A 24,281-nucleotide genomic window follows, 5' to 3' on the forward strand; every position below is an offset into this window, starting at 1 on the left:
AAAGAGCTGTTTTGGTCAGCAAACAGTGTCAGGACTGTAACTCAGGAAAAATATTATCCTGATGCCTCAGCAGAGCAGGTAGGTATTATGTCTTACCTCACAAGTTCTCTCACCTACTGGGTAATCTTTAAGACATTAACTGCAATTAAGCAGACTTTATCCTGGACCTTAAATACAACTTTTTAAGTGCCATTACAAGTCCCCAGGCTGGCCGCGCTAAATCATTAACCTGATTTCGGCGAGGAGCCCGCTCTCCCTTACTCGAGATGGCAAACGGAGAGGAGCGCGGCTTCCCTGCCCGTAGCCAACATGGCGGCAGCGGTTGGGCCGCTCCCGCCGGCCCGCGCTGCGGGTGACAGCACATTGTGCACACGCCTGGGCCCTTGCCCGTAGCCAAGATGGCGCCCAACGCGCTTATCCCGCGCCCTGCCCCCAATCAAGATGGCGGACCCGTGCGGCGGGTCGGCATCCTTCCCGCTCTCAAGATGGCTCCGCCCAGACCTCTCCATTCGCCTACCGAATCGCGCCGCGCACGGGCGCCCCGCGCCGTCCGTCATCTCCCTGCAGCCAATCGACTTCGCGAGGGGCGCCAGGGCGCCAACCCTCGGAGGCGGGCGAGCCCCGCCCCTGCTATCAAGATGACATCTCCGATAGCCAATGGGGCGTGGGCGCGGGTGAGGCGGGCCGGGCGGCGCCGCCATTTTGTGAGTCTATAACACGGAGCGGTTGGGTTCGTTCCTGCTATTCCGGCGCCTCCACTCCGTTCCCGACGGGTCTCCTCCGTGTGCAATGGACGGGTGAGTCCCCGCCGGCCCGGGCCTCGGCACAGGCGGCGCCGCGCCGGGGGCCGGGGCGCAGCGTGGCCGGAGCCTTCCCGGGGTGCGGAGGAGGGGAGAAGGCGGCCGACGTCCAGGACCCGCGCCGGGGGCTGGGGCGTTACCTGAGGGGGGGGGGGGCGCCGAGGGGGCGGCGGGGCGGCGGGCAGGGGAGGGGGCGATCGCCGGCGGGGCGGGCGGGTGTGTGGGGTGTTTTCCTGCGTGGGCCGCCCTCCCGCAGCCCCCCGCCGCGGGGCCGGGGGTGGGGGGGGGGTGGGGAAGGGAAGCGGGGGCGGCCCGAGCTCCGCGGCCGCCGCCCCAGCGCGGCGCCTCGTGCGGACCGTCCCCCGCGCGCGCTCCCGCTGCCCCCCCACCCTCCCCCCGCCTCGTGTTCGCGTACCGGGGGGGTCCCGCCGGGGCTGGGCGGGAAGCGGGGGGGGGGGGGGGGGGGGACGGGACGGACACACGTCTATCGCGAGGGGCCCCAACTGCGAGCGCCGCGTGGGCGTGGGGGGGGGGGGGGCGAGCGCGGCGCCTTGGCGGCCCGGCCCCACGGAGGAAGGGGCGGGGGGCGGAAAACGGGGTGCGGGCGCACCTGGCGGGGGGGGGACACGGCCGGGGCGGGCAGCTGATTCACGCCGGGGCCTTGCTCCTATTGTCTAGCGCTTTCGCAAGCGGGGGGGGTGGGGTGGCGGGGGGGGGGGGGGGTTTCTCGCTGGATTTTCTTTGTGAGCGGTTTTTCCATCAGCACAACTTTTGCATCCGTTCCCGAGGAGCTGTTACGCTTTCGGGCGCGCCGGGAGGCTCGGTAGGAGTAAGGTTTCCAGTGCCGTGTTACCTGAGAGCCGAAGGTACAGCGGCAGCGGTGGGGCAGAGCTGATCTCGTGCTCCCTCCTCTTCCTATTGTCCACTGCTGAGCTCCTTCGAGATAAAACTTCCCTCCGTTACTCTTTGACTCGTTTAGTTTTTCTAGAGTGCAACTTTTTTACCCCGGGCAGTGTTGATTTCTCTTTAGTTGCCACCTTGTCTGATATCTTGCTTCAGAACTGTTTGCTTTAAAACTGATGTTTTATCAAGGCAATTCTGTCAGAAACGAGGTCTCCATATTTCTCTTGTATGGCATATTTTTTTAGTGATCTGATTTTTGTTTCTTATACAGAGCAGTAGTTAAAATACGTCTAAAGGCCTCCGAGTAAGTAGTTTGTTTTCCCAGAGCCTTAAGTACGGGAAGCTCAAATTAGTGCCTCCTTGCTTCTTGCCTCTGAACAAGTAGTCTGGTGAGAATTAGGCGTAGTCACATGTCTGGGTTTTTTTACACGCTGAAAAAGTGGCGTCTTGGTGTTGTTTTCAGCTAAAAAAGCATAAAAATGCTTTATCTTGCAATTAATTTTTATAGTCCAGGATGCAGTTCAGGTTGCTCTGTTTCTTTTAACAAGTTGCTCATAGGTTGAATGATATTTAGCAAAACGATCTTCAGCACGTGGAGATCATACGTTCTAATGACAGAAATCAGTTTGTTATAAGCTGCCTTCCCTGTAGGTTCTAGGAAAGCTGATTTACTGTGTATGTTAAAATAATTATTATTTGAATGTAGGTCTTTTAGTCTAACATGGGTCTTAATTATCCATTAACTTTTGAAGATCTTGGTGCATGATCTGTTTACCCCGTGAAAGCTGTGTCGTGTTGAAACTTCAAAAGCTGCTTCTGAAAATGGTTTTACGTTTTTGCCTAGCTGGCAGTGAGTGGCCTCTCTGGCTACAAGCTTCTTCTGTCTGCATTTCCTACCTAAAATGATACGTGGCTGTGCTTTTCAAATGATCCTGTTTGAATAAGTGGCTTTGTTAAAGCATGTGAGGAGTTCATATGGGAAATGCTGCTTTGGAAAATGACCTAGAGGTTCTACTGGTGCTGCTTAATTTTTCCCCTTGTTGCGTAGGAATTATTCCATTCCACGTAAAAAGTAATTTTTATGAAAGGCTTTATTGCCTATTCTTTTGGAAATGAGAGGTTTTAATCCCCTGCTTAAGGTTGACATAAGAGAAGAGAATGAAGCTTAAGAATTTATTGAGGGGGGTGTGTGAACTGGAACTATTATTGCACAATTCTTGAATAAAAATTCTTAAATACTGTTGGTGCTTGTTTTGTGTGGTATTTGTTATCAATGGGTTACAACAATATTCCAGGCATTGATAGTTTTTGGCAAATAAGACAGCTCTTCCTGTTGGATAATTTAAAATACTATCCCCTGTTAAGGCTACTTTATGTAAAACATTTCCTGTGTGTGAGGCCCACAAGAGGAACAGGAAGTAAGAGAAATTGCTCTGGGGTAAGTTTGAGAGTTTTGGAAACTTGGGAGATTCCCTGTTCTTATGCTTTGCTGGAAATAATTTTTCTTTAAGGTTATGAAAATCACTGGGCTAATGTATGTATTTTAACTGAAGAAATGTGTACTCAAGTTTAGTAATCCTAATAGAATGATTATGGTTCTTTAAACTGATATGTGCAGATGGGTTTAATTAGTTCATTACTGCTGACCCTCAAAGTGTGGCAAAACCCATCTGTCTTCGTTGGTGACCAGACACCAGGGGATTGCAAAGCCCGGCATCTTCATGCAGAGTGTTCTTGAAGTAGTTCACTTGAAGGGAAAAAAAAAAAAAAAAAAAAGAAAAAAAAGAAACTATCGCGTGGCTTCCTGGCAGTAGCCATTGGATCAGGCTGTAACTCCAGCTGTAAAGTGCTGGGTTATGATGACATGGCAGGTTGGTTTTGAAGAGGAAGTATGAGGAGCCGAGCTGGCCTGTACTTGTGTCACAGCTTATTTGTGGAGCTGGTGAAACATGAATGACTTAAGATTGAGCAGTATTTAATTCCCTGAGAAGTTATGAGTTGTTGCAGGAGGGTAAGGAAGGAAGAACTAGTAAATGTAGGTTCTCTAGCATTAAATAACTTTGTAGAATTGTTCTTGAGTACTTCAGATTTTTATATTGCTGTTTTAAGAATGACTGCCCTGCTTTCTGCTTCTCTACCGTGTTTCCTTAAAAATTGCTGCAGCTCTGTTAGCCAGCCACTTTTGGATCCTTTCCTCTGAAATTATGGTCAGCTATTTGAGAGATTGGAGTTGAAACAGGCAGTGCTGCATATGTCAATCTAAAATAATCATTTCTGCTCTGCTTTGCATTGGCTGCTTTACAGTGGTTTGGTGTTTATAAAAAACAGATATCTTCAGTGCAAGGGTATAGCTGAAATCCTGAGACTGTCTTGAGCACTCCTACAAAAAAAGTAACTTGTAAGTGCTGTAGTACTCTGGAAGATTACCCAGGTACAACATGCCAAGCCATAGACTAGTCATTTTGATTCCATCAGCGAAAGAAGTTGCTCTGGGTTATGGTATATAATGTTCCCTGCTGATGAGAGCTATCACGAGTTGCTTGAGGTACAGCTAATGTTATTTTTCATGTTAGTCAGGAAGTCTCATTTTAGGAGGTTTAAGTGTATCTGGTTGAATTTAAAAACTTTTTTTCCTCCAGATCTGTGTTAGGGAAAAATACTGTTTGTTTTCATAAGTAGAAAAGAATTGTTAGAAGAACCTTATGTACAGGCGTACCCCAATCTGGGAGCTGCCTGGACCTCTTCCCCACTCTTTCTAATTGTGCTGTTAGTCTGGCAGTGGTCTGGCTCTGGTGGTGTTAGCGTGGCTGGAGGGCTGCTGTAAGCCTGGCACAGGCTCTTTGCTTGGCTGAGAAAACAGCCCAAACTCGGCGTGGTGTGTGCTGTCTGTCTGTGGAACCGCTGGAGCTATCTAGCATTAGTAGTCTTCACTATCGGCTCGATAATTTTGCTAGAGATAGTAACCTCTGCTAGGCTGTAAAGAGGCTCCTCTGACTATAAGGTGGTTAGGAACTGTAGAACTGAATATGGATGGCAGAGTTGACTCTTGATACTTTCGCTCTTGGTTTAGTCAGAGATGGTGTTCGAACTGCATCACGTTCCTGTGAAGAATGCTAGGCTGTGTTAACTGTGGGGTTTTTGGTCTTTGCCCCCCGTGGTACCCTTGCTGAAAGAGCAAGCTCCACTGTAGGAAGTGAAGAGCTGCCGTTTTCTAGCACTGCTGGGTCTTGGGTCTCCACCATCACCATCTAATAATTTTTCTTTGTATAAACTGTCCTTGCCTCACTTGCAAAGACAACTGTGCACTTTGACTTGCTTTTTTCTTACTACTGTAAACTATGCTGGATATTTGTGGCAAACCTATCTAACTTTTTTAATCCTTTTCTTTCTTTTTTCTACAGCATTGTCCAAGATATAACAGTTGGTACAAAGGTAGGCACTTCTCACTTTTTCTCTCTTTTTACACTGCTCAGCATCTGACCTAGTTTTAGCCTCACCAAATGTAGATCTTCAGCTTTAAAGGATTATTTCTGGTACCATGTAAATTGGTTTTAACCAGAAGGTAATTTAGTTTCATGTGCATTTAAAACTTTTATTATGGCTCAACATTTAGATCTTGGCATTTGGACATTGATTATCGACTGTCAGAAAAGAACTTTATTGCATTTAGAAACAGACCTTTCCCCTACTAAATGTCAAGCCATGCGTGTTATTTGTGTGCTAGACAATGCTTCTCAATGGAGAAATTGGTCCTTTTTCTTTTGAGAACTCTATTTCCTTTGTTTATGTGAATTCCCGTTCAGTTATATGTCAGAAATCCTTCTGCCACAAAAAATTGGGTGTTTAGCTATTGATTTTTCTCTTGCAAGTACAGTAAATATGACCTTTACCCTTATAGTCTCAGGTTTTGAAAGTGCAGACTTAGCCCTGAAACTCAAAGTGCTGTCAGGAGCCTCCTTTATCTGCTGTGCGTGGTAATAGGCTGTTGTGTTCACAGGGTAAAAAGCTCATTCCTGTGAAATGTTAAACTGGAATGTGCAGGATAGACTGGCACTCCTTCATGTATTAAAAGTTTTTCATTTCACTTCGTGAACATTGTAGCTAATGCTCTGGGATCAGGATTACAGTAAGTTCAGCCCTGTGAGTTCTTTTTATTAGATAGTATGTGGGTGAATGTTGGCCCTCAAATTAGTAATCTGACAGCTTTTTTTTTTAATGGCCCGAATTGTGTGGTGTTAGCATCTTGTTGACTGAGAGAATTGCGTGTGGCAGCTTGAATAGGCTGGTGAAGTGATGCAGTGTGTGATAGGACTAGTTTGAAGTAGAGTTGAGCTTGTGTAGTGTGAGTTAGGCCTACGTAAGTGAAGTAGGAGCATTAGAGAGAATTTGCTCCTAGATGGTGAATGGTTTTTGTGTTGGAAATACAAAATTAGGTGTGACTGGTGTTAAGCATAGGCATGTTTATTAGTGCTTTAGGGTTTCTGAGAGGCAATAAATGCGTGGAGGGGCTCCATTCAATAGCTGTCAGAGTAAGATTATTCCAACTTTTCTTCATACAAGAATCTGAAATTTGAATTAATTGTAGTGCCATGATAGCATCTGGTTCTGGTTTAGAATGCTCTATGCTGCAAGGAGTTCAGTTTGCCATTGGAGGACGAGGAAGAAAGGCTTGAGCCTGGACAATAAGGTTGGTTAATAGTTCATAGCTGTTATAAAAGTTGGACTAAGTCATCCCTTGACTGCAGTGGAGTAGTTTGATACATCTTCTAGTAGACTGATTAATCTATGTAAAAGTGTTCTCAGTTGGTTTTAACAATGTGTAATTTGTAGTTTTAGTTTTCTGCAGCTTTAAGAAGTGGTTTTACATAACTAAACTTGACCAGGAAGCTTCTGAAACTGTAATTGTAGTCCTCCCAGTGAATCTTGAAAAGCTTCAGAATGTGGTATCATCACTCCCATCTGTGGGGTGATTTCAGTCCCCAGTGTAGTACAGTCAGATGTCTAAAATGAGGATTGGGAGAAATCCCATCCAAGTGCTTTCACTCCTAGCACAGGACAGAACTGTAATAGTGATTGTGCCAGTTGTACAGTGGGATGGGGAGTGGTGAGACAAAAGCATGCATCAAAAACAAGGTTTCTTGTCAAAGTCAGACAGGGCAGGTTTGGAGAAAGTTGAATCAGAATTTAAAGAGTGGCAGAAACAAAAAGGAAAGTTGAAGCATCTTGATAAAGGTAAGTTTTAAATTTATTTTTGACATGGCCATGTTGTTTCATTATGTTTAAGTCATTGACTATGCCAGTGTAGATCATGTAATAGAAGTAATGTTAAGGTGTAACATGTTATATTTGTCATGGGTTTGCTTAGGTAAGTTAGAATCCTGTTTGCGCACAGCTAGGAAGAAAGTGAAGGTTTCTTTTAGGCCTGCATCCTCTCTGTGGCTGTTGGCAGGTCAGCTATGTCCGGGCAGTTTCCCCATACTCTGCTGCCTCTGTACTACTTTAAGATCCTCTGACTGCAGGACTCTTGCATGGAGAGAGGTATAGGCATCTTAGTTTCAAAAAGCTATGTAAACAAATCGTGTATCAATTGCTTTTTAAAAATACTTACCTTTGTGGTAAGTAAAACCTCATTGGCTGCAGGTCTTCTGAAATTTTGCTGTTGCTTTTGTGTGTTGCTTCCACTTCAATCTGCCTTCGTTTGGTTTGCCAATAAGTAGTTTGAAGGGATGCAGAAGGTTTCTGTAGTATCACAGAGCATTTCAGTGTTGTCTTTCCTGAAATACCTACAGTGATAGAGCTCTGTTCATCCATCAGCTTTTGTGTGATCTCTGGGGCATCACTGAAATCACTTTGAGGATTAACTGATTCCCCCCCTTCAGAAGCAGCTGTTCTTTTATAATTGCTTGATACTTAAAACAATGCAGTGGAACTGTAGTTTTGTTGTCTGACTTTATAAAATGTATTCATGGAAATGAGATTCAGATGGAGGTAGGACTACTCTGCTAGTGTCCATTCTGAAAGCTGTGCTCACAGCAGAGCTGCTGTTAGAGTTTCTGAAATAGACATGAAAATTTGAGCTAGAAAACCGTTTTTAATCTGAAGTGTAAACTTACTCATTCTTTCCTTGAAGAAGGTAGGAATGGAGCTCCATCCAGTTTGCTAAGGTGTTAGAAGATTACAGTCCCCAAAAGCTGCCAGCTCTTGTCATGCTTTAGGCGGTATGTTACTGAGACACCAATAGAGCTTTTTGATGTTCTGTTCTTGTGACTGGAATATCCCAAAGTTGGAGAATTCTCAGATGTGTAAGAAAAGTGTGTGTAACTTAAAACTGTTGAGCAAATTCTCGAAGATAACTTAGTGGCCTCTTGGTTGTGTTCCTGGTTGCTAAGTTTAAATTTGATATTGAGGACTTTGTGAAAGTATGTATCTCTTTGCTCTACTTCGTTTTAAAGGGCAAGATGCTGGTACTTTTTTAGGATTTTCTCACATCCTAAATTTACGCATTAAGGGTACTCACACCCGCTTCTATTAATTATTTTGAGGTCTTAGTTATATTTAGGTTCTGTAATTTAAGAAGTCCCCAGATGTTCTCATGGCTTACTACTTGAGCGTTGTAATGCCTGATGGTCTTGTTTTTAATCAGGATGGTAATTGTAGTAGGCATTCTTGGGCTTCCCATTAGTCTAGTCTGCAGACTCTTCAGTTTAAAGTGTGTGAATTTGTTTAGGAAGTTCATTACACTTCTGGTATGGGACTGGATGCACAGCCTTCTGGAATGTCCTGTCGATTAGAAACACATGAATCAAGATTTAGTTCTTCCCATAATTTCATTGCTGTCTGAAAAGGAAGGAAGTATGGCCCTAAGATGGAGGCACTGTATTTGAACTCTAAGGTACTAAGTCTGACCCCTGCAGTTGCCTGTTCTAAGTAATTTGATCAAGATCACTCTCCATCTCCTTTCCCTTTCTTTAATTTGCCTAGATATCACTATCTCTTTAGGCCTTAACGGTCTCTGAGCATGACTGACTTACTAGAAAGAGTATGAACTATGATACATCACTGTTCTTTAAGTTAAAATGCATTTCAGTGATTGAAAATGTCTCAGAATAGTCTTAGGTGCTGAATAACCTTGTAGTTCCTTGGTTAAATTAAGCTCTTTTTGAAAGATTATGCCTCCAGAAACAGAAAGTATACCTCTGTGGCATTTGAGAAGTTAATTTTTAAAACGGGGTTTGCTAGAGTGTGATACAGGCTGACTGCATAGAAGTGATTTGTGATCAAGCCAGGATCTTTGCCATGGGAACAGTAATTATGGCTTCAGGCAGCAGGCCAAGAATGTTGTGAGGAAATTCCAGTCCCCTCCTATGGCTTTAGTTAGAGGCTGCACAAGCTGGCTCTTGTGGCCTTGCTAACAGGCATGATCACACATGTAAGCCACATGTCAGTAGCAAGGTACATGGATGGTAGTGTCTTCTGGCAAGCATCATGTCAGCTGGATTTGGTAAATAGCTTGATCTAATCTGTGTCAGTGTTGCACACAGTTTTTATGCACCTGTGTCTTCAATTTGCAGATAACTGTCCTTCACAGGACAATTGGTAAACCCTTGTGTTGGATTATGAGAACTATTTAAATCTGTATTAAGTTTAACAGGAATTTAAGATACTGGTTGGAGCACAGGTGCTAAGCAAGGTTGCTACCACAGGTTTATCAGCTATTAGATACATTTAAAGCAATTTCTCCATCACATCTAAACCAATTTTTTATGTGGAAGCTAGCTCAAATTACTTGCACATGGAAAGGAAATAAGCTGTGACTCCTGTTGTAGATGAAGATGAGATTTTATGATACTTTCTAGAAATGATTGTTTCATAAAATGGTTGTAGAAAATACTTGATTTTACCTTCAGGCCTACTTTGCCCTCAATCTGTCATGAAAATACTTAACACATTAATTTATTCAACTTTAATCTTTTTAATCCCACAAGTGTAGGGATAGACCCTGGTCTGAGTCACTAACATATGTTTCAAGTATTGTCAAACTGGAAAATGTAGACCTGCTGGTGCCATGCTTGTTGTCATCTCACACCAGCAAGAAGAGTAAGCGTTATTTAATTTCAGATTCAATGTGGTTCTGGTATAGCTGTCTTTCAAGCTTCATATGAAATTTTGTTGAATACTGTGCTTAGTTAAGCAAATGTGTTCTGGTAATCCCAATGTAATGATTGCTTGGTGTTTGCCAAAGCAGATTGTAATTATTACACAATTGCAATTTAGATGAGATTGAAGTGCTGTGGAGTTCCTTCTAAACCTGTGTGTTCAATTTGTCCTTTTACAGCTTTGGGCACAAAATGTTCTTTCATAGGTTTCAGTTTCCCAAAGTGACTCATCCAGCAGTATTTCTTTTTGATAGTATTTGTATTAAGCTTTACCAAGGACCTGTCTGCTCCACTGCAATGATTTAAAAAGCCCAAGGTTGACTACTAGTTAAGTTTCAACTTGGGAACAGTATATCATAAAGCTTGGGTGTGTGCTACCCTACAAAGCCAGAATGACTGCATTACTGCAATACTTGGAGTTTAGGAATTTTGGGCTATTTGAAATGGCCACACCTTTTATTTGCTCAAAGGGCAGGTTTGTTTCACAGGGTGTCTCCATAGTAGCAAAGACTGAGAAAGTCAGGGAGGGGCTGAGATGAGTGGGTTGAGGATCCGGCTTTGCGCTAAAGCTGGTGTGTGCTTGAGCTTGTAATGCATTTTATTGCTAAATCTCATGTTGGGTTGTGCAAGCAATTTCTTTAATGTAATGCTTAGGTTTCTGGAGTCTTTTAGGAACTCAAATCTATCCGTATGCCCTAAAAATGGCACCAACTGTTGTGGCAGTACATATGGTAGGAAAATTTTCCTAAGCACAAAATTCTCTGCAGTGTTCGGACCAACTAGCCTAGTTTCAAAGATGCTGAAAATGTGTGTGTGTGTCTACCCAATACTCTATTGTGAATATTAGTGGGAAGTTTACAATATTCTTTCGTCAAGGTATTAAGACTAAAGCTTGTCCAGGCTAGAATGAGGTTATAACAATATAAAAAGCTCTAAGTGGTAGGTGACAGGTGTTTGCTGACCCCAGCTGAACAGAGCATAGTTTAAAAAAAAAGTGTGTACTCTAAGCCTGCCAGATATGCTAATGCCTCCACCACAGATTCACTATACCAATGTAATATGCTGACTACTGGGTTGGATTTAACCTGATAAATAATGTAGGGATGCAGTGAGCAATTCGAACTAGATAGATTTCCCCCCCACCCCCTTGCTTTTGGTTCTGAATAGATGATAAATTGTGTGTCTCAGAGGGTAGTGAAGGGTAGCACATTGACCTTGTAGCTGCTGCCACTGGGACAGCAGTGTCACACTTTGCTTGGCAGCCACCTCAGAGGCTGCAGTCTTCAGGATCTTGAAGTTATTTTGTGTTGATCTTAACTTTACAATTTCACTAGGACTGGAGGAGGATGCAGTTGTGTTGTGTGTACTGCAGAGGTGCTTTCACAAAGTTGACTCACTTTCTGTTCGTGACCCAAATTGGAGTGTTGTTTTTCTTTTAAATGTTGTTTTACCTTTAAATGACTATACAGTGCTGGAGGGAGAAGGGGGGCACATGGTGGTAAGAAGCAAACCTTGCTGGAATTGAGTCCTCTGTGGAAGGCAAGGAAAACTGGCATCCTTCATTGTTCAGATTCAGTTCCATTCCTGGCTCTTCAATCTCTCAGCAAAAAAATGTTGGAATGTAACATGAGTGTGAATGATGATGTCATCAGACTGGATTTCTTACTAGTTTCTTCGCAAAGTGGGTTTGATCTGTGAACTGAAGTATCAGAGTACATTCTTCCTTTCCTCTGGGATTGATCTTGTACAGAGCCCTCGAAGCATACTTGAGAGGCGTTTCATTCTTTCTGTGCTCAAAGACATTTTTTTGCTGCTTTCATCAGAGCAAAGGGTTTATGTGAGCTTCTCAATGACTTGTGTGTCATTTTGTGTGTAAAATATTATGGTGGTATCTTACTGGGTCCAAAATCTTTTCACAAGTGTAGGGAAAGTGAAGTAGAAGAATGATACTTGCATGCTCTGACCAGGCAGAGTTACAAGACTCCTGACAGAGGGGTTTTTATCCAAAGTTAAGAAAAGCAGACAGACCAAGGACTTCTAACAGTACAGATTTTTCCTGGTTTATTTTCACAGGGGAGTTTTCCAGGTGCAGCTGTGTTACGTGCTTTAATTTTTGTAAATTCATATTGGCTGATGGCCTGTATGTCTCCTAAATCTATCTTTTCTCTCACAAGAAGGAGGGATACTGCTGTCCTAGTCTCTTTAAAAAAAATGTAGAGCAGTGCAAGATGCTCCACATCCAAAAGCAGAGAATGCTGCTGCTCTGTAAAATTTCCTGTGAGCCACGGAAAGAGATCATTTTCTGTAGATCTTGGGCTTGGCTAGCATGCAGCTTGCTGGCCTTCCTAGTTATTGTCTTCTTCCTGTATGCCCTGTCTTTTTGTCATTGCTTTAATTTTGCTTTCTGCCTGTAACTTGTTGCTTTCTGAAAATTGATTAATATCACCTATTTGTATTGAAATTAATATTTTTATGGTCATTTAGTTTGTATTTGTTTCTAGCCTTTTGCACAGGTAGCGTGCAGTTGATTTATTGTAAGCCATTTAAAGTAAGTGACTGGATCTTAAATAGATACAGGATTATAAGGCAGCTGAGAATTTCTGTAGTGCTTCTAGGTGTGCTGGTAGAGGCTGAGACAATCTGTGGCTTCATTCCAAACTATGGTAAAGTTCAGGTAAAATCCTGGTGACAGTGGGATAATTTGTAGTTTTCACATGAATTAACAGTTGCTTTTTAAGCTGCAAAAGCCTAGACAAATTAAAAATTCTTAGAAATTATTTGTTAGTTCTGAAAACAAGAAAGGGCTTAGAGTTTGGGGGGTGGTCAAAAAGATAACTTGGAAAAATATGAAATAATAAAATTCTACCTCGTGGCAGATTGCCTTTCTCTAATTCAGAAAAGAGAACCAAAGAAGTATTGATATGGAGACTACATGGAGCATGAGTGTGTTATTAAATTAATGCAGCTTGAGCAATAGACCTTTTGTAGCCATGAGTGTCACAGACAAAAGGAGGCTGCTGTCATAGAAACGCTCCCAGGCGGTGTTTTACCTGGTAGTAGTATGTGTGCCAGCTGGTGATTTTGGTGGTAGAAACAGCCTTACCCTGGTCTAGGTAAGATCTGGCAGTGTAACTTCAAAAGTGGTATTTGTTTTCTACAAACAGGAAGAGGAGATTTGTTAGTTCAAATGAATAATTTTGTGTAGAGTGGAGTTAGTGCTAGCACACTGTTGCTTCTGTTAATCTCGTCATAAAAATACCAGCTGCAAAATAATTAGCTAAACAGAAATGTCAACATAAATTAATGCCTCTTGTGAGCAGGGATGTGAACTGCAGAATCTGAAGTATCTTGAACGAAGCACTGTGCAGCTGGTCCTCCCCATGGTAGTTGGAGAATAACAAAAGGTGGAAAAGTAGTGTTGAGAGCTGATGCTGGTGAGCAGCTGAGTACCTACACAGCCATTTGCTGGGTTTGCGTAGTTTTAAACTTCAGTAAAATAATACTTCAGAATCAATAGTTTTTGTATTGAGGTTTCCAATATAATTCAGATAACCCAGTGTATACATTGGTGAGAAACTCTTCTAAACCTTTTAAAATGAGGCTTGCTTTCATTCCTCTGGCTCTACTGAACTAGGATACTTGGTATGGAGCATTTGAATGTATAACACGGTTTGAAAACTTATTTATAACTTCTGACATGTACAGAAAGAAAAGATATTAGAGCCTGGAAAGAGATGATAGCAATCACCGCAAGTGTGAAGACAGACAACCGATGCAGGTTCCTGCTGATGTTCCCAATACCAAGTGGAGATTAATAAAGTGCTTGTTTCCAATTTGCCTCAGGTTAGGTCATTCCAAAAAGCAACCATCAATAGGGATTTCTTGTGGTTATCTGAGATCAGCTCCAGCAGTAACGGAGGAGGAGCAAACTGATGAAAAGTTGTAGTTGATGCAACTTCCTTCTGTTGTGGTGTTGTGGGACACTTGCCAGCACTGGTCTGTGCCGGTGTCAGGATGGCAGTGCTGTGTAACTCCTTAGTGCATTGGGTATGCTCCTCTTACGTTTGCACTTTAAAAGCCATTCTTTTAAAGAGAGTCCGTGTGGAATAATTTTGGTATAAATGCACAATACCATGTATTTACTGCTTGTGTTTCCTTGTATAGAGAAAAGACCTTGGAATAATTGTAGTTTTCCAACTGCTGCAGTGTTCCCTCTTCGTTTGCATGTACTTCCAGCTGGGAAGCTTACAAATTGACTGCTGCTTCTTTTGATGTTGAACAATCATCCCCCTCTGCCTCCTGGCTCTGGTCACAGCGGGCAGTGTAGACTGTCTCCAAGATAAGAGGGGCGTGGATTTGAAATTGCTCTTTCATTAAAGACACATCGACATGTGGAAACCAGCAGCAGTGAGCATTCCTTGTCAAAGTGCCCTGCATGTAAATTTTCAAATATGTGAGAAAATGTTTATTTTAAACAAGCCATTAGGAAAGTTAAATTCAGGGAATTTAAATTCTTTCCATAATAGTATAAATGTTTGTTTTTCCAGTTTATATTTCCTAGTGTTGCGTCTGTGGGAGCCAGATATGTGGCTTGTTCTCCTGGTGTGGCCATGATGGATTGCAAGGGTGCCTGAGCATGCTTGTGCAGACTCACTGGTCCATACTGGGGGTGCTTGGGGTTCTGTATGGTCAGAAGTTCACAAGCTGTTGAAGAACACTTCTTTAAAAGTTCAAGGTCCATTAGGGACTGATGCGAGGGGTTTCATGAGGCTAATAAACACTTGTCTGCATTGGTAGGGCTTTTGTTTGCTGGTGGATGGTTCTTGTACATAGCTGCCAGTTGTAGTCCAGGCCACAGGCAGTAAAGCCCTACATGGAGTGTTTGCTGTGGCTCAGGCACAAGAGCATTTTCACAGTGAACTGGTGGATTTTTTTTTAGCCCTGGAACTAGGCATTAATTTGAGTCATCAAAAGGATGGGATCACAGTCTACTAGCCTCCCAGACTTGCTTGCCTCTTGCTGTACTCAGGAACCCAAGTGCTAATTAGAACAGCTGTTAAAAAGGCCTATTCCTAATTACTATCCCATGTTAGGAGGAGATGACCTTGCTGGGTGCCCATAGCCTTTGTGGAACCTGGTCAGTGCTTGCAGGTGACCAGCAGCAGCACACAAACTGAGGTTTTGGAACCTGGCCTAATTTCTTTTATTCGGGACATCAAAGTCCTTGAGCCTGTCTTTGAAGAGCTAGCAGTGAGTAGTCAAACAAGAAATTCAAGATTTGAGGGGGAAAGAAAAAACTTAAAACCTGTGTCTCTAATTCAGTGTTCTGGGGCTCTCGTGTGACCTACTTTTCCAGCCTGTTTGCTGGAGAAGCGAGCAGAGAGCTTTTGTTGTCGCGCAGATACTGTTTCTGCAGGTGCCACCAGATATAGGGCATGGTGGAAGGTAGAGTTTCTGGTGGCTGCAGTGTGAAGCAGGGTATGTTTCCATCGAGATGGGTGGGCGTTAGCCATGGCAGGGATAAGCTCTGTTCCTTTTTCTGTTATAAAAGCCTTTTAGTGCATTTCTATGTAAGAATAAAGTAGAAAATTATGAGAAAGTGCTTTTATATGTTAGACTTGTCATGTTTGATCACAGTTTACAATGGGATTTGAGGTCTTCTATGTAACTTAATTGAAATTAAGCCATACTGATTTTAAGGTGTATTATAGATATATATATTAAAAAGTGTAGATTGTGCTAAGAAGTAATTTGTAGTCTTGTTTGCTTTTGTCTTAGTGTTTTTCATACCTCCTACTTTGGTTACAATAGTCTTGATCAATTGAGGTGATTTGGGTGACTTTACAGGGAGTGCTGTAGTGAGCTGAAACACATACACTGCATACAGTAATCTGTTTAGCTTTATTTTCAGGGAATGGAGAAGTGCCATGCTCCTGCAAGTAGTAACTTTTTGTGAATAGGATTATACAATTATAGTTACTAAAGCTGAGAATAAATGCATTTCTGTAATTCTGCAATACCAGTTTGTTTAGGTAGTCTAATTCTAGTAGGAACAGTTTATTGTAGAATTTTGTTATGTTTTCTTCCTCCATAGAGTTGAAATGCATGGTGCTGCAGTAAGAAGGATCAGAAGAATCATGATGTTGGGATATGCTGTGCTACTCAGCTTTTTTTTTATTTTGCAAGTAACCATGTTGACTTTAATGTAGAACAACTGCTAGTGCAAAAGGCAGTAGAGGATGGGGTTGCAGAGATTTTTGTACCTGTGACAGTCGGGTTTCTCTGCTTCAGAATGCTAGTCTGTCTTTTGACTGAAGTGTGCTTTATGGTATTGTCCAGCTGTTGCTGCTGTTCTGGGGGTTGTGGATAGGAGACAACAAACCAGTGATCAGACTATTTTGTACTAGAATCTGAATTGCATATCGACCTATTGCTGCTGTAAGATTTGAAGAGTAGCTTTTTGCTAGTAGCTTTACTTTCCTGATCTGCCCTTTTTTGGGGTAGGGAGGGGAAGAGATCCATTTCTTTCAGATAGCAGTTTCTCCAAGTTGCACCTTATGCTTGTAACTGGAAAATACACATCTTTGGTTCCTAATTGCCAAGTCCTACACTAATAGTTTGGCCAGCTTCTGATAACTTGTCTTTTGTTTAAGACTTTCTTACTTGTGGTAACCCACAGTAAAATAATCTTTGTCCTCTTGATGAATGCCAGGAGGCCTATCTGTTTTGCTGTTCTTGATCAACTATGGTATTCTAGCTTTACCTAAAAGAATTAAAATGTTTTGATACAAGTAGTCAGAAATCTGTTGTTAGATACAGTAGGAGAATGTGAATATCAATATACAGTGCTGCAGACAATTCAGCAATGTTTCAGCTCTTAAGATTCCTAATGCATAGCTGAAAAGAGATATTGGATAGTGCTACTCGGTTACTAAATTGGATCTTACTTATATTTAATTTATGATGCAGGTGAGGTTTACTGCCCACTGTCAGTATATTTTCACTTACAATTCTGCTCAGCTTCTCTACACCTTAATCTCAATTGTTCTGCTTTAGAAGTACCTGAATAGAATTTAGTAAAAATGCTGTCAGTTTACCTTTCATCTTTTCTTTTCCAGCGGGGATCTGACGAGCTTTTCTCTACTTGTGTTACTAACGGACCCTTTATCATGAGCAGCAACTCTTCTTCTGCAGGTAATATTGCCTATAAAAGAATAGCAATTGGTAAGGATTGCAAATACTATGAGGAGGTCTGTTTTTTCCCACTTAGTCTTAATATTAAGAGCTCTTCATTTTTAGTACTTATTAGGCCTTTTGTATGTAGGACACTTCTGAATTATAACAAACTCCTGCCCTATACCCTTAAGGTTAATAGGCTGAATAAAATTGTTGCAGGACAGTTGCTAAAATGATTTTACAGAATTATAACATGCAGGTTTTGCTGTAAGCTGTTATACTTAAAAGCACAATTTAATTTAATGTAGTATTATTTTGGCTGTATGTAGTTGTTTGCTATTTGGTAGTCTTACACCATCTAGAGGTTAGTAATCCCACCAAAGACAGTATCCTTGAGTGCTCTAGAACTTTGCCCTCTGTGCTTACCAGTGCCTTGAATTGTCTTTGGGCTACGGTTGTATTTTGTGTCTCTTCATGTTCTGCCTGTGGCCTCCCTGCCAGACTGGGTCATTGTAGTACTGCTTGACAGTCTTTGCAATATGTATAATCCAGATGATCTAAAATTACATTTTGGTTCATATTTGGTTTAATATCACTTGTTTTAAGGTGTCCCCTTTAAACTGCTTCATTGCCAAGAATACCAGTCAAAGTGAAAAGTAATAAAACAGCAATCTAGAATTAGTGGTGCAGACCTACACAAAGTAGAAATGTGGGTGGGTGTGTACTGTAAACAAGCTGTAAAATGGCCACTGGAGGGTTGATCCCATTGCAGTGGCATTTAGCTATGTCACTTGCATCGTAGTTTTTGAGGGGGGGGAAAAAAAAAGTAAAGCCATGTGTCTTCATACTCTTGTTAAATTAGACTATGGAATTTCTCTGTAATAGAGAGCAATAACTGGATGGGGAGCACAAACCACATGTCAAAAGTTGTGTTTGCATATTCTTTCAAATCCACTCTAATAATCAGTAACTCTTGCTTTTTACAGCTAATGGAAACGACAGCAAAAAATTCAAAGGCGATAGTAGAAGTGCTGGGGTCCCATCCCGAGTAATCCACGTCCGTAAACTCCCCAGCGACGTCACAGAGGCAGAGGTCATTTCTTTGGGCTTACCTTTTGGCAAGGTCACCAATCTTCTAATGTTGAAAGGAAAAAATCAGGTACTGTCTCCATAATTGAAAGCAGGGATTATGTCCAAGGCTTGATGAGTTTGTCATCAGTAAACCAGATCCAAGTTGTTTAAACAACTGTCATGTATTAGGAGTCAATAACTTCTGCATACTAGTATTTTACTTTTCCATGATTATCCCATGAGCTGTAAAAAATACTATTTTCAGGCTGTACAGGGAGCTAAGTCCATAATTATAGGTTGTTGCTTATAATTAGCATTATGCCTGGTTTTTAAATTACAGACCAGGTAAACTATTTGGACAACAGTGACATGAGTTGGCCTTGTTCACTCAAACTGGCTTGACAGTTGAGTAACCACCAGTGTAACTCTGCACGTTAAGGACAACTTTACAGATACAATAAATTAGCTGGGTAAAGCTAAAATACTCTTGGGTAATGCAAAAGGTGTGCACTAATTTGGTAACTAAAATTGTCTTACAAATTAAGGAGTAAAAAAGGCAAGCCAACTTTAATCATTGCTTAAAATACTTTGTCTTTAATCTTAATTATGAAAATGTGCCTCTGATATATTGCGTGGTGTGATGATATGTAAGTACTTAGTGTAATGACTTGCTGCAATCCCTGATGTTTTTGTTTTGAAGTAGACAAGACCACAAAGGTATGGAACAGTGAACAGGCTTACTGCTCTGTAAAGAAGTTGGGAAGCTGTTTATTAGAAGAGTTAAGAATCTGGCATATTGCTGTATTTTTGTGTTCTTGCAGATATTTCCTAAATGTATGTAGCATGGAGATCTTAGGACAAAACTGAAACATTGCAATAAACCAGTCTGAACAGTAAAGATCCTAATTTGTTCTACATTCAGTCAGTTCTTAAACAATACTGTGTACAAAAACTTGTATGTAAATGCAGTTGTGGGAATCAAATACAATTCATCTGGAAGTCCCTCCTAAAGTTATTGATTGTGTGATGCTGTTGTTGAGTGTTAATGCTGTCTCCTAGTGTGAGTTGCTTTGATAATATATCAGTGTTGGATTTGACTTCTGCACAGGCTTTTATAGAAATGAATACGGAGGAGGCAGCCAACACCATGGTAAACTACTACACCACAGTCACTCCAGTCCTTCGAAGCCAGCCCATCTACATTCAGTTCTCCAACCACAAGGAGCTTAAGACAGACAACTCTCCAAACCAAGCAGTTAGTTTTTGTTTTTAACACTGTCATACTGGTGGGAGGGGCAGGCAGTTCTCTGCTACTGTTCTGATTTGTATTGCTGACATAGGCCTGGGAGAGTTCTGAGATCTGGTTTAACTATCAGAGTGCTAAACAAAGCATGTTGCACTTTCCTGTGAATTTGTGATTGAATACAAACACTTCTGATCTAGGTTCTAATAGTCTGGCTTTCAGAATAGAGGGCTTTTGAATGCCTTTTTCCTTTTGCTTGAAAGTTTTCACTTGCTACTTTAATTTGTAGCATGGAAGAAGGTCTCCTTTAGTAGCTCTTACACAAAGTCTCAGCAGGCTGTTAAATGAGCTGCTAAAACTGCCTTAATATCAGGGGAAAAAAACACGCAGTGAATATGAGATCAGAAGAAGTGGTTTTAGCATTCTTTAGTTAGAAACAGTAACTGAATACCTATCTAAAGACTTGGTTAACATTTAGTGCTTTAGGATGTTTGTTTCTAAAATTTGAAAGATTTGTATAAAATGAAGCTCTGATGGGGCAAAACTTGTCTGCAGTAGAGTATGATCTGTTGCTGATAAGTGCTATGAGGCAGTCAGCACATGAACACAGCAGTTCCTAAGGCTTTGTCTGGGAAGTCTGGAGTTCCTGTGCAAGATATGCTCTGCATAGTGTAAAAAGTTCCCTTTTTGGTTCAACTGCTCTTGGCAATCTTTCAGGACAGGAACACTGGAAAGAAGTTCAAGTTACTTGTGCCTCCTTATCAGGGGTGGCTGCCAAGTACATCCAGTTTGCCTCCTCTCACTTTTCAGGCTGACTTTCAGGATCAGAGCATCTAATGCTGTGCAGATGAAATGCTGCTATTCGGTGCATCTAACAAAGCCAGAATCTAATGCACAACAGTGAGCACATCATAATGTTATATGTGTGAGGGGGACTCTGCAGGAAAACTCCAAGTCAGTTTTCACTCCTGGATCCCTATAGCAGATGTGCATTAATCTTTCAGTCTTGTCAGCTTCTGTAGTATTCTGGAGATGGTCTTTCTCCCCAGAAGAGCCTAGTTGTTCCTTTTTTCTAAACAGTGGAATAATTTTGCTGCATCAGTAGATGCTGAGCAAGGTTCTAGTAGTAGAATAAGTACTTCATATTTTATTTAGTTTCATTTTTGCACTGCTCTTACTGATTGGGTTGATCTGTGTTGTTCATGTTTAAAATGTGCTAAAGTCATCGCATCCCCAGCCTTAGGAACAGTAAATTGCTTTCTGCTGTTCTGCTAACTGTTGAGTTCTGCTAGTAGTTTGCAGATAGGAAGCTCAAGAAAAGCTGAATGTGTATTTCTGCAAGCAGAAGTGTTGGTCTAACAGAATGTGTGGTTCTGCAGCGTGCCCAAGCAGCTCTGCAAGCAGTGAATTCTGTCCAGTCTGGAAACCTAGCGCTGTCAGCCTCTGCTGCAGCAGTGGATGCAGGAATGGCGATGGCTGGCCAGAGCCCTGTCCTGAGAATCATTGTTGAGAATCTCTTCTATCCTGTCACCCTAGATGTTCTGCATCAGGTAAAATGTCACCACAACTTCTTGAAGATTGTCCTGGAGAAAGGGTAGCGAGGGATATAGTGGATTGTTGTATTTGCAATGCCTGTGTTCTAACAGCATGTGGTTTTCACCTGTACAATTCAAGTTCTGCACATAGCTGTCAAATTTCTACTTTCTGGAGACCCTGACACCTACATGAGATCCTTCTGGGTTTTGTCCCAATCTGGCCAGACTTTAAATTCCAGAGATCTGATTGCTGGACCATTTTAATTGGATCAGTCTGATACAGTGCAAGGGACAAATATTTACATTTTCAAGACAGCTCTTCAAGTTCTGTTTTGGGTTTAGCAGAAGTAGCTGCTACGTGTCCTTGTGTGAGGGTAGGGGGAAACAAATACAGTGAGGGGTCATTTATTTAGGCAGTAGCCTATTTGGAATGTTCCTGTCTGCTGTGGTTGCTTAACTTAATCTTCGTGTTTAGAATGGAAGCTTGAGTGCATTTCAGCATCCCTGAAATTCTTGGAAAAGTTCCGGTTTGTGAAGGTGTATGTGAATCTTCCCGTGTAAGAATTCATAGCAAAACAAAATCTTTAATAAAGGGGCAGTTCAGTCACCCTGATGTTTTTCTAGTTTGATGACATGATGCAAGTTAAACAATGCCCATGGTAAGGTGAAAGGATAACTTCTGTTGTTTCTGCCTATAATAATGGAGATCAATATGTAATTAACTTACTTGGAAATGAGATAAGATATGCAAATATTATCTTGCAGATTTTTTCCAAATTTGGTACAGTCCTGAAAATAATTACGTTCACGAAGAACAACCAATTTCAGGCCCTGTTACAATATGCTGACCCAGTGAGTGCTCAGCATGCCAAACTGGTGAGTAATATGCTTGCAGTGCTAAACACCTGAATTATTTTAGCTTTTAGACTTGTTTTTATTAATCGAGGGTCAAAGTTAGAAACCAGCATTTTGGAGTATTTGGTGGTCATAATGGGTTTACATGAGCATTGCTCTGATGGCAGATCACATGTGCGAGTGGGAGGGAATGTCCCCTGCCAAGAGCAGTGTGGCTAACTTGAGTGAATGTGGAAGGTATAAAATGGAGCAGTGCTCTCTCCACACAAGGCGAGATCTCTGTTTGTCTTCAGATGGAGCACTCGTACCTGGGATGATGTAACACCCTGTCTCTTTGGAGATTTATTGCTGTGATCTTGGTATAAATGCATCTTGGATGAAGAATGGTTTGTTTCCTTCCAGTCTTTAGATGGACAGAATATCTACAATGCCTGTTGCACGCTGCGCATAGACTTCTCAAAACTCACAAGTCTCAATGTAAAATACAATAATGATAAGAGCAGAGATTATACACGACCAGACCTACCTTCTGGGGATAACCAGCCCTCTCTGGATCAGACCATGGCAGCTGCTTTTGGTGAGAGTTCTTGAAGTGGGAGCAGGACAAATGTAACTGATGTGTGTCAATTGGGGAAGGGAACGGGATGTAAGCATAGTGTATTTGTCTTACGGAATTTTGGAATACAATGTGACTAATGAGGAAAATTTGGGAACCACTGAATCAGTGCAAAATACTAGTAGGAACATACGGATGTGGGTGCATGCTGCTGCTTTCAAGTCTCCTCTCCCTTTGGGTGAGGATGGTTGAAGGCTTTCCAGCTGCCTGTGCTTCTAGTGCCATCTGCTGTTGCACCTACAGTGTGGGCTCAGCCATAACCGGGGGGGGGGGGGGGGCTGTAACTTGTGCTTTGAAAACTGTTGTGGGTAAACAGTTGAAGGAGCTGCTAGCTTGTGTTCTGGATAACAGCTGTATTATAATAGCTGTTTCAGAACAGCAGAGTTAGAGGAGTTGTAGTATTTGTAATTTCTTGAAGTTCAGTGTTACATTAGGCATTTTTGAATTACTGTTTATATTTTAGGGTTTAGCTTTCAACTAAATGCTCATGTTGAAGGACAGATCAAGACATTGCAGTTAAGTCTAGAGTTTTCTTGCTGTTGGGTGTCTTTTGTATAATGTGTATATCTTTCCCAGGTGCCCCAGGAATAATCTCTGCTTCTCCATATGCAGGAGCTGGCTTTCCTCCTACCTTTGCAATTCCTCAGGCTGCAGGTACTGTATTTCGTAAGTTGAAATTTTATATAGGTTTTCTGTTGCTGAAGCATCTTGATGTTTTAAAGCTAAGTAGTGATTATTTTTGTTGGGGTTAGTCATGTAAATTCTAAATGCTGGCACTTGGGTATAGAAGGGGATGGTGTTTCAGTGCATAACCTTAACTAGGAATGTGAGTGTGCAGCTGTAGCACCTCTGGCTAAGTAATATCCCGGTGATGAGGAAAATACGGGTAGCAGCATGGGAGACACACTAAAGGCAGTATTTAAAATAATTGGGGGAGATGGGGAGGAGATCACATTTTTTTTGTATTTTGAATTTCCTCATGTGGTTGCAGAGCTGGGGAACTCACTTGGACAGCTGTGAATGTGGTCAAAAGCAAGGAATCTTTGTCCATTTTTTTTCCAAAATATTTTGTGTAAAGCTAGTATTTAAACATGAACCTAATTACATACACCGTTACAGTTGCACTGTGAAGTTTACAGCTCATATTGCAGGTACCAAGTTATTGCTACTTACAGAAGTACCCGGGTGTCTGAGATTAAAGACTTGGGTTGTAGGTGCTAAATACACTTAATGGAGTGCTAGACTAAACAATTTTCACTTTGCTTTTCATAGCATACCAAGCTATGTTGACTTTCTTGTAATTTGATGGAATTTCCTTGCTTATGACAAACAAGCACTGATCGAACTGTTTGTTTTGTTAATGTCCTGTCCTGTTGGGGAAACATACAATGTCACTTTGAGAAGTAATTTCATTTAATTGATTACTAGCAATTGTTTCTTGAGCTCTAAAGCTCTTCCCTTTGGAGGGCTAATACAGTGAGGTGCCAGCTGTTACTGTGAGCAACCTAGAAATGCCTGTAAATACAACTTTAATGTTTATCTATTCAAGAAGAGATTAGCTGATTGTAGCATACAGTATCTGATTGTTACATGCATGGTTAAAGAACAAAGCATTTTTGGCATGCACTGGTTGGAAAGACCCTTTCAAATGCACTGTTTGTTGATACCTTTCCTGCACCAGCAGAGCTGAGGCTTTGTGCTGATTCCGCTTCTTGTGAAATGTGCAAAATATTGTAGTCAACAAGATAGTGCTGAGAGGCACCTGTTAAGCACCAGGCACTGCAAGAGCAAATATTATTAGAAATTATAACATTTCCTGCAGCACCAGAATTGGAGGTTCCAGTTGATCTTAGAATATACGGTCACTGTGTTTTGAACGATCACTTGCATGTTACAGAAGGTGTGCTGTTCTCCCTTCTGGTGCAG

General features: G+C 41.8%; 1 protein-coding gene across 4 annotated transcripts in view; it reads left to right on the forward strand.

The window, feature by feature from the left end:
* The first annotated feature begins 640 nt into the window (after positions 1–640).
* Positions 641–24,281, forward strand: part of PTBP1 (polypyrimidine tract binding protein 1) — a 31,531-nt gene continuing 7,890 nt past the window's right edge. The window contains exons 1-10 of one of the 4 annotated variants that reach the window (XM_033007981.2): positions 680–797; positions 1,564–1,666; positions 5,105–5,135; positions 16,978–17,053; positions 18,022–18,194; positions 19,215–19,361; positions 20,729–20,899; positions 21,650–21,760; positions 22,142–22,316; positions 22,932–23,009. In XM_033007981.2, coding sequence (XP_032863872.1) covers positions 17,029–17,053; positions 18,022–18,194; positions 19,215–19,361; positions 20,729–20,899; positions 21,650–21,760; positions 22,142–22,316; positions 22,932–23,009 — 880 coding nt within the window. In that variant the 5' untranslated portion in view covers positions 680–797; positions 1,564–1,666; positions 5,105–5,135; positions 16,978–17,028. Of the gene's footprint in view, positions 798–1,563; positions 1,667–5,104; positions 5,136–16,977; positions 17,054–18,021; positions 18,195–19,214; positions 19,362–20,728; positions 20,900–21,649; positions 21,761–22,141; positions 22,317–22,931; positions 23,010–24,281 lie in introns of all 4 variants that reach the window. The other 3 variants (XM_033007978.2, XM_033007979.2, XM_033007980.2) reach the window with 3 other exon arrangements.

Source organism: Tyto alba, unplaced genomic scaffold (genome assembly GCF_018691265.1).
Source record: "Tyto alba isolate M040663 unplaced genomic scaffold, T.alba_DEE_v4.0 Super-Scaffold_20000042, whole genome shotgun sequence".
Lineage (NCBI taxonomy): Eukaryota > Metazoa > Chordata > Aves > Strigiformes > Tytonidae > Tyto > Tyto alba.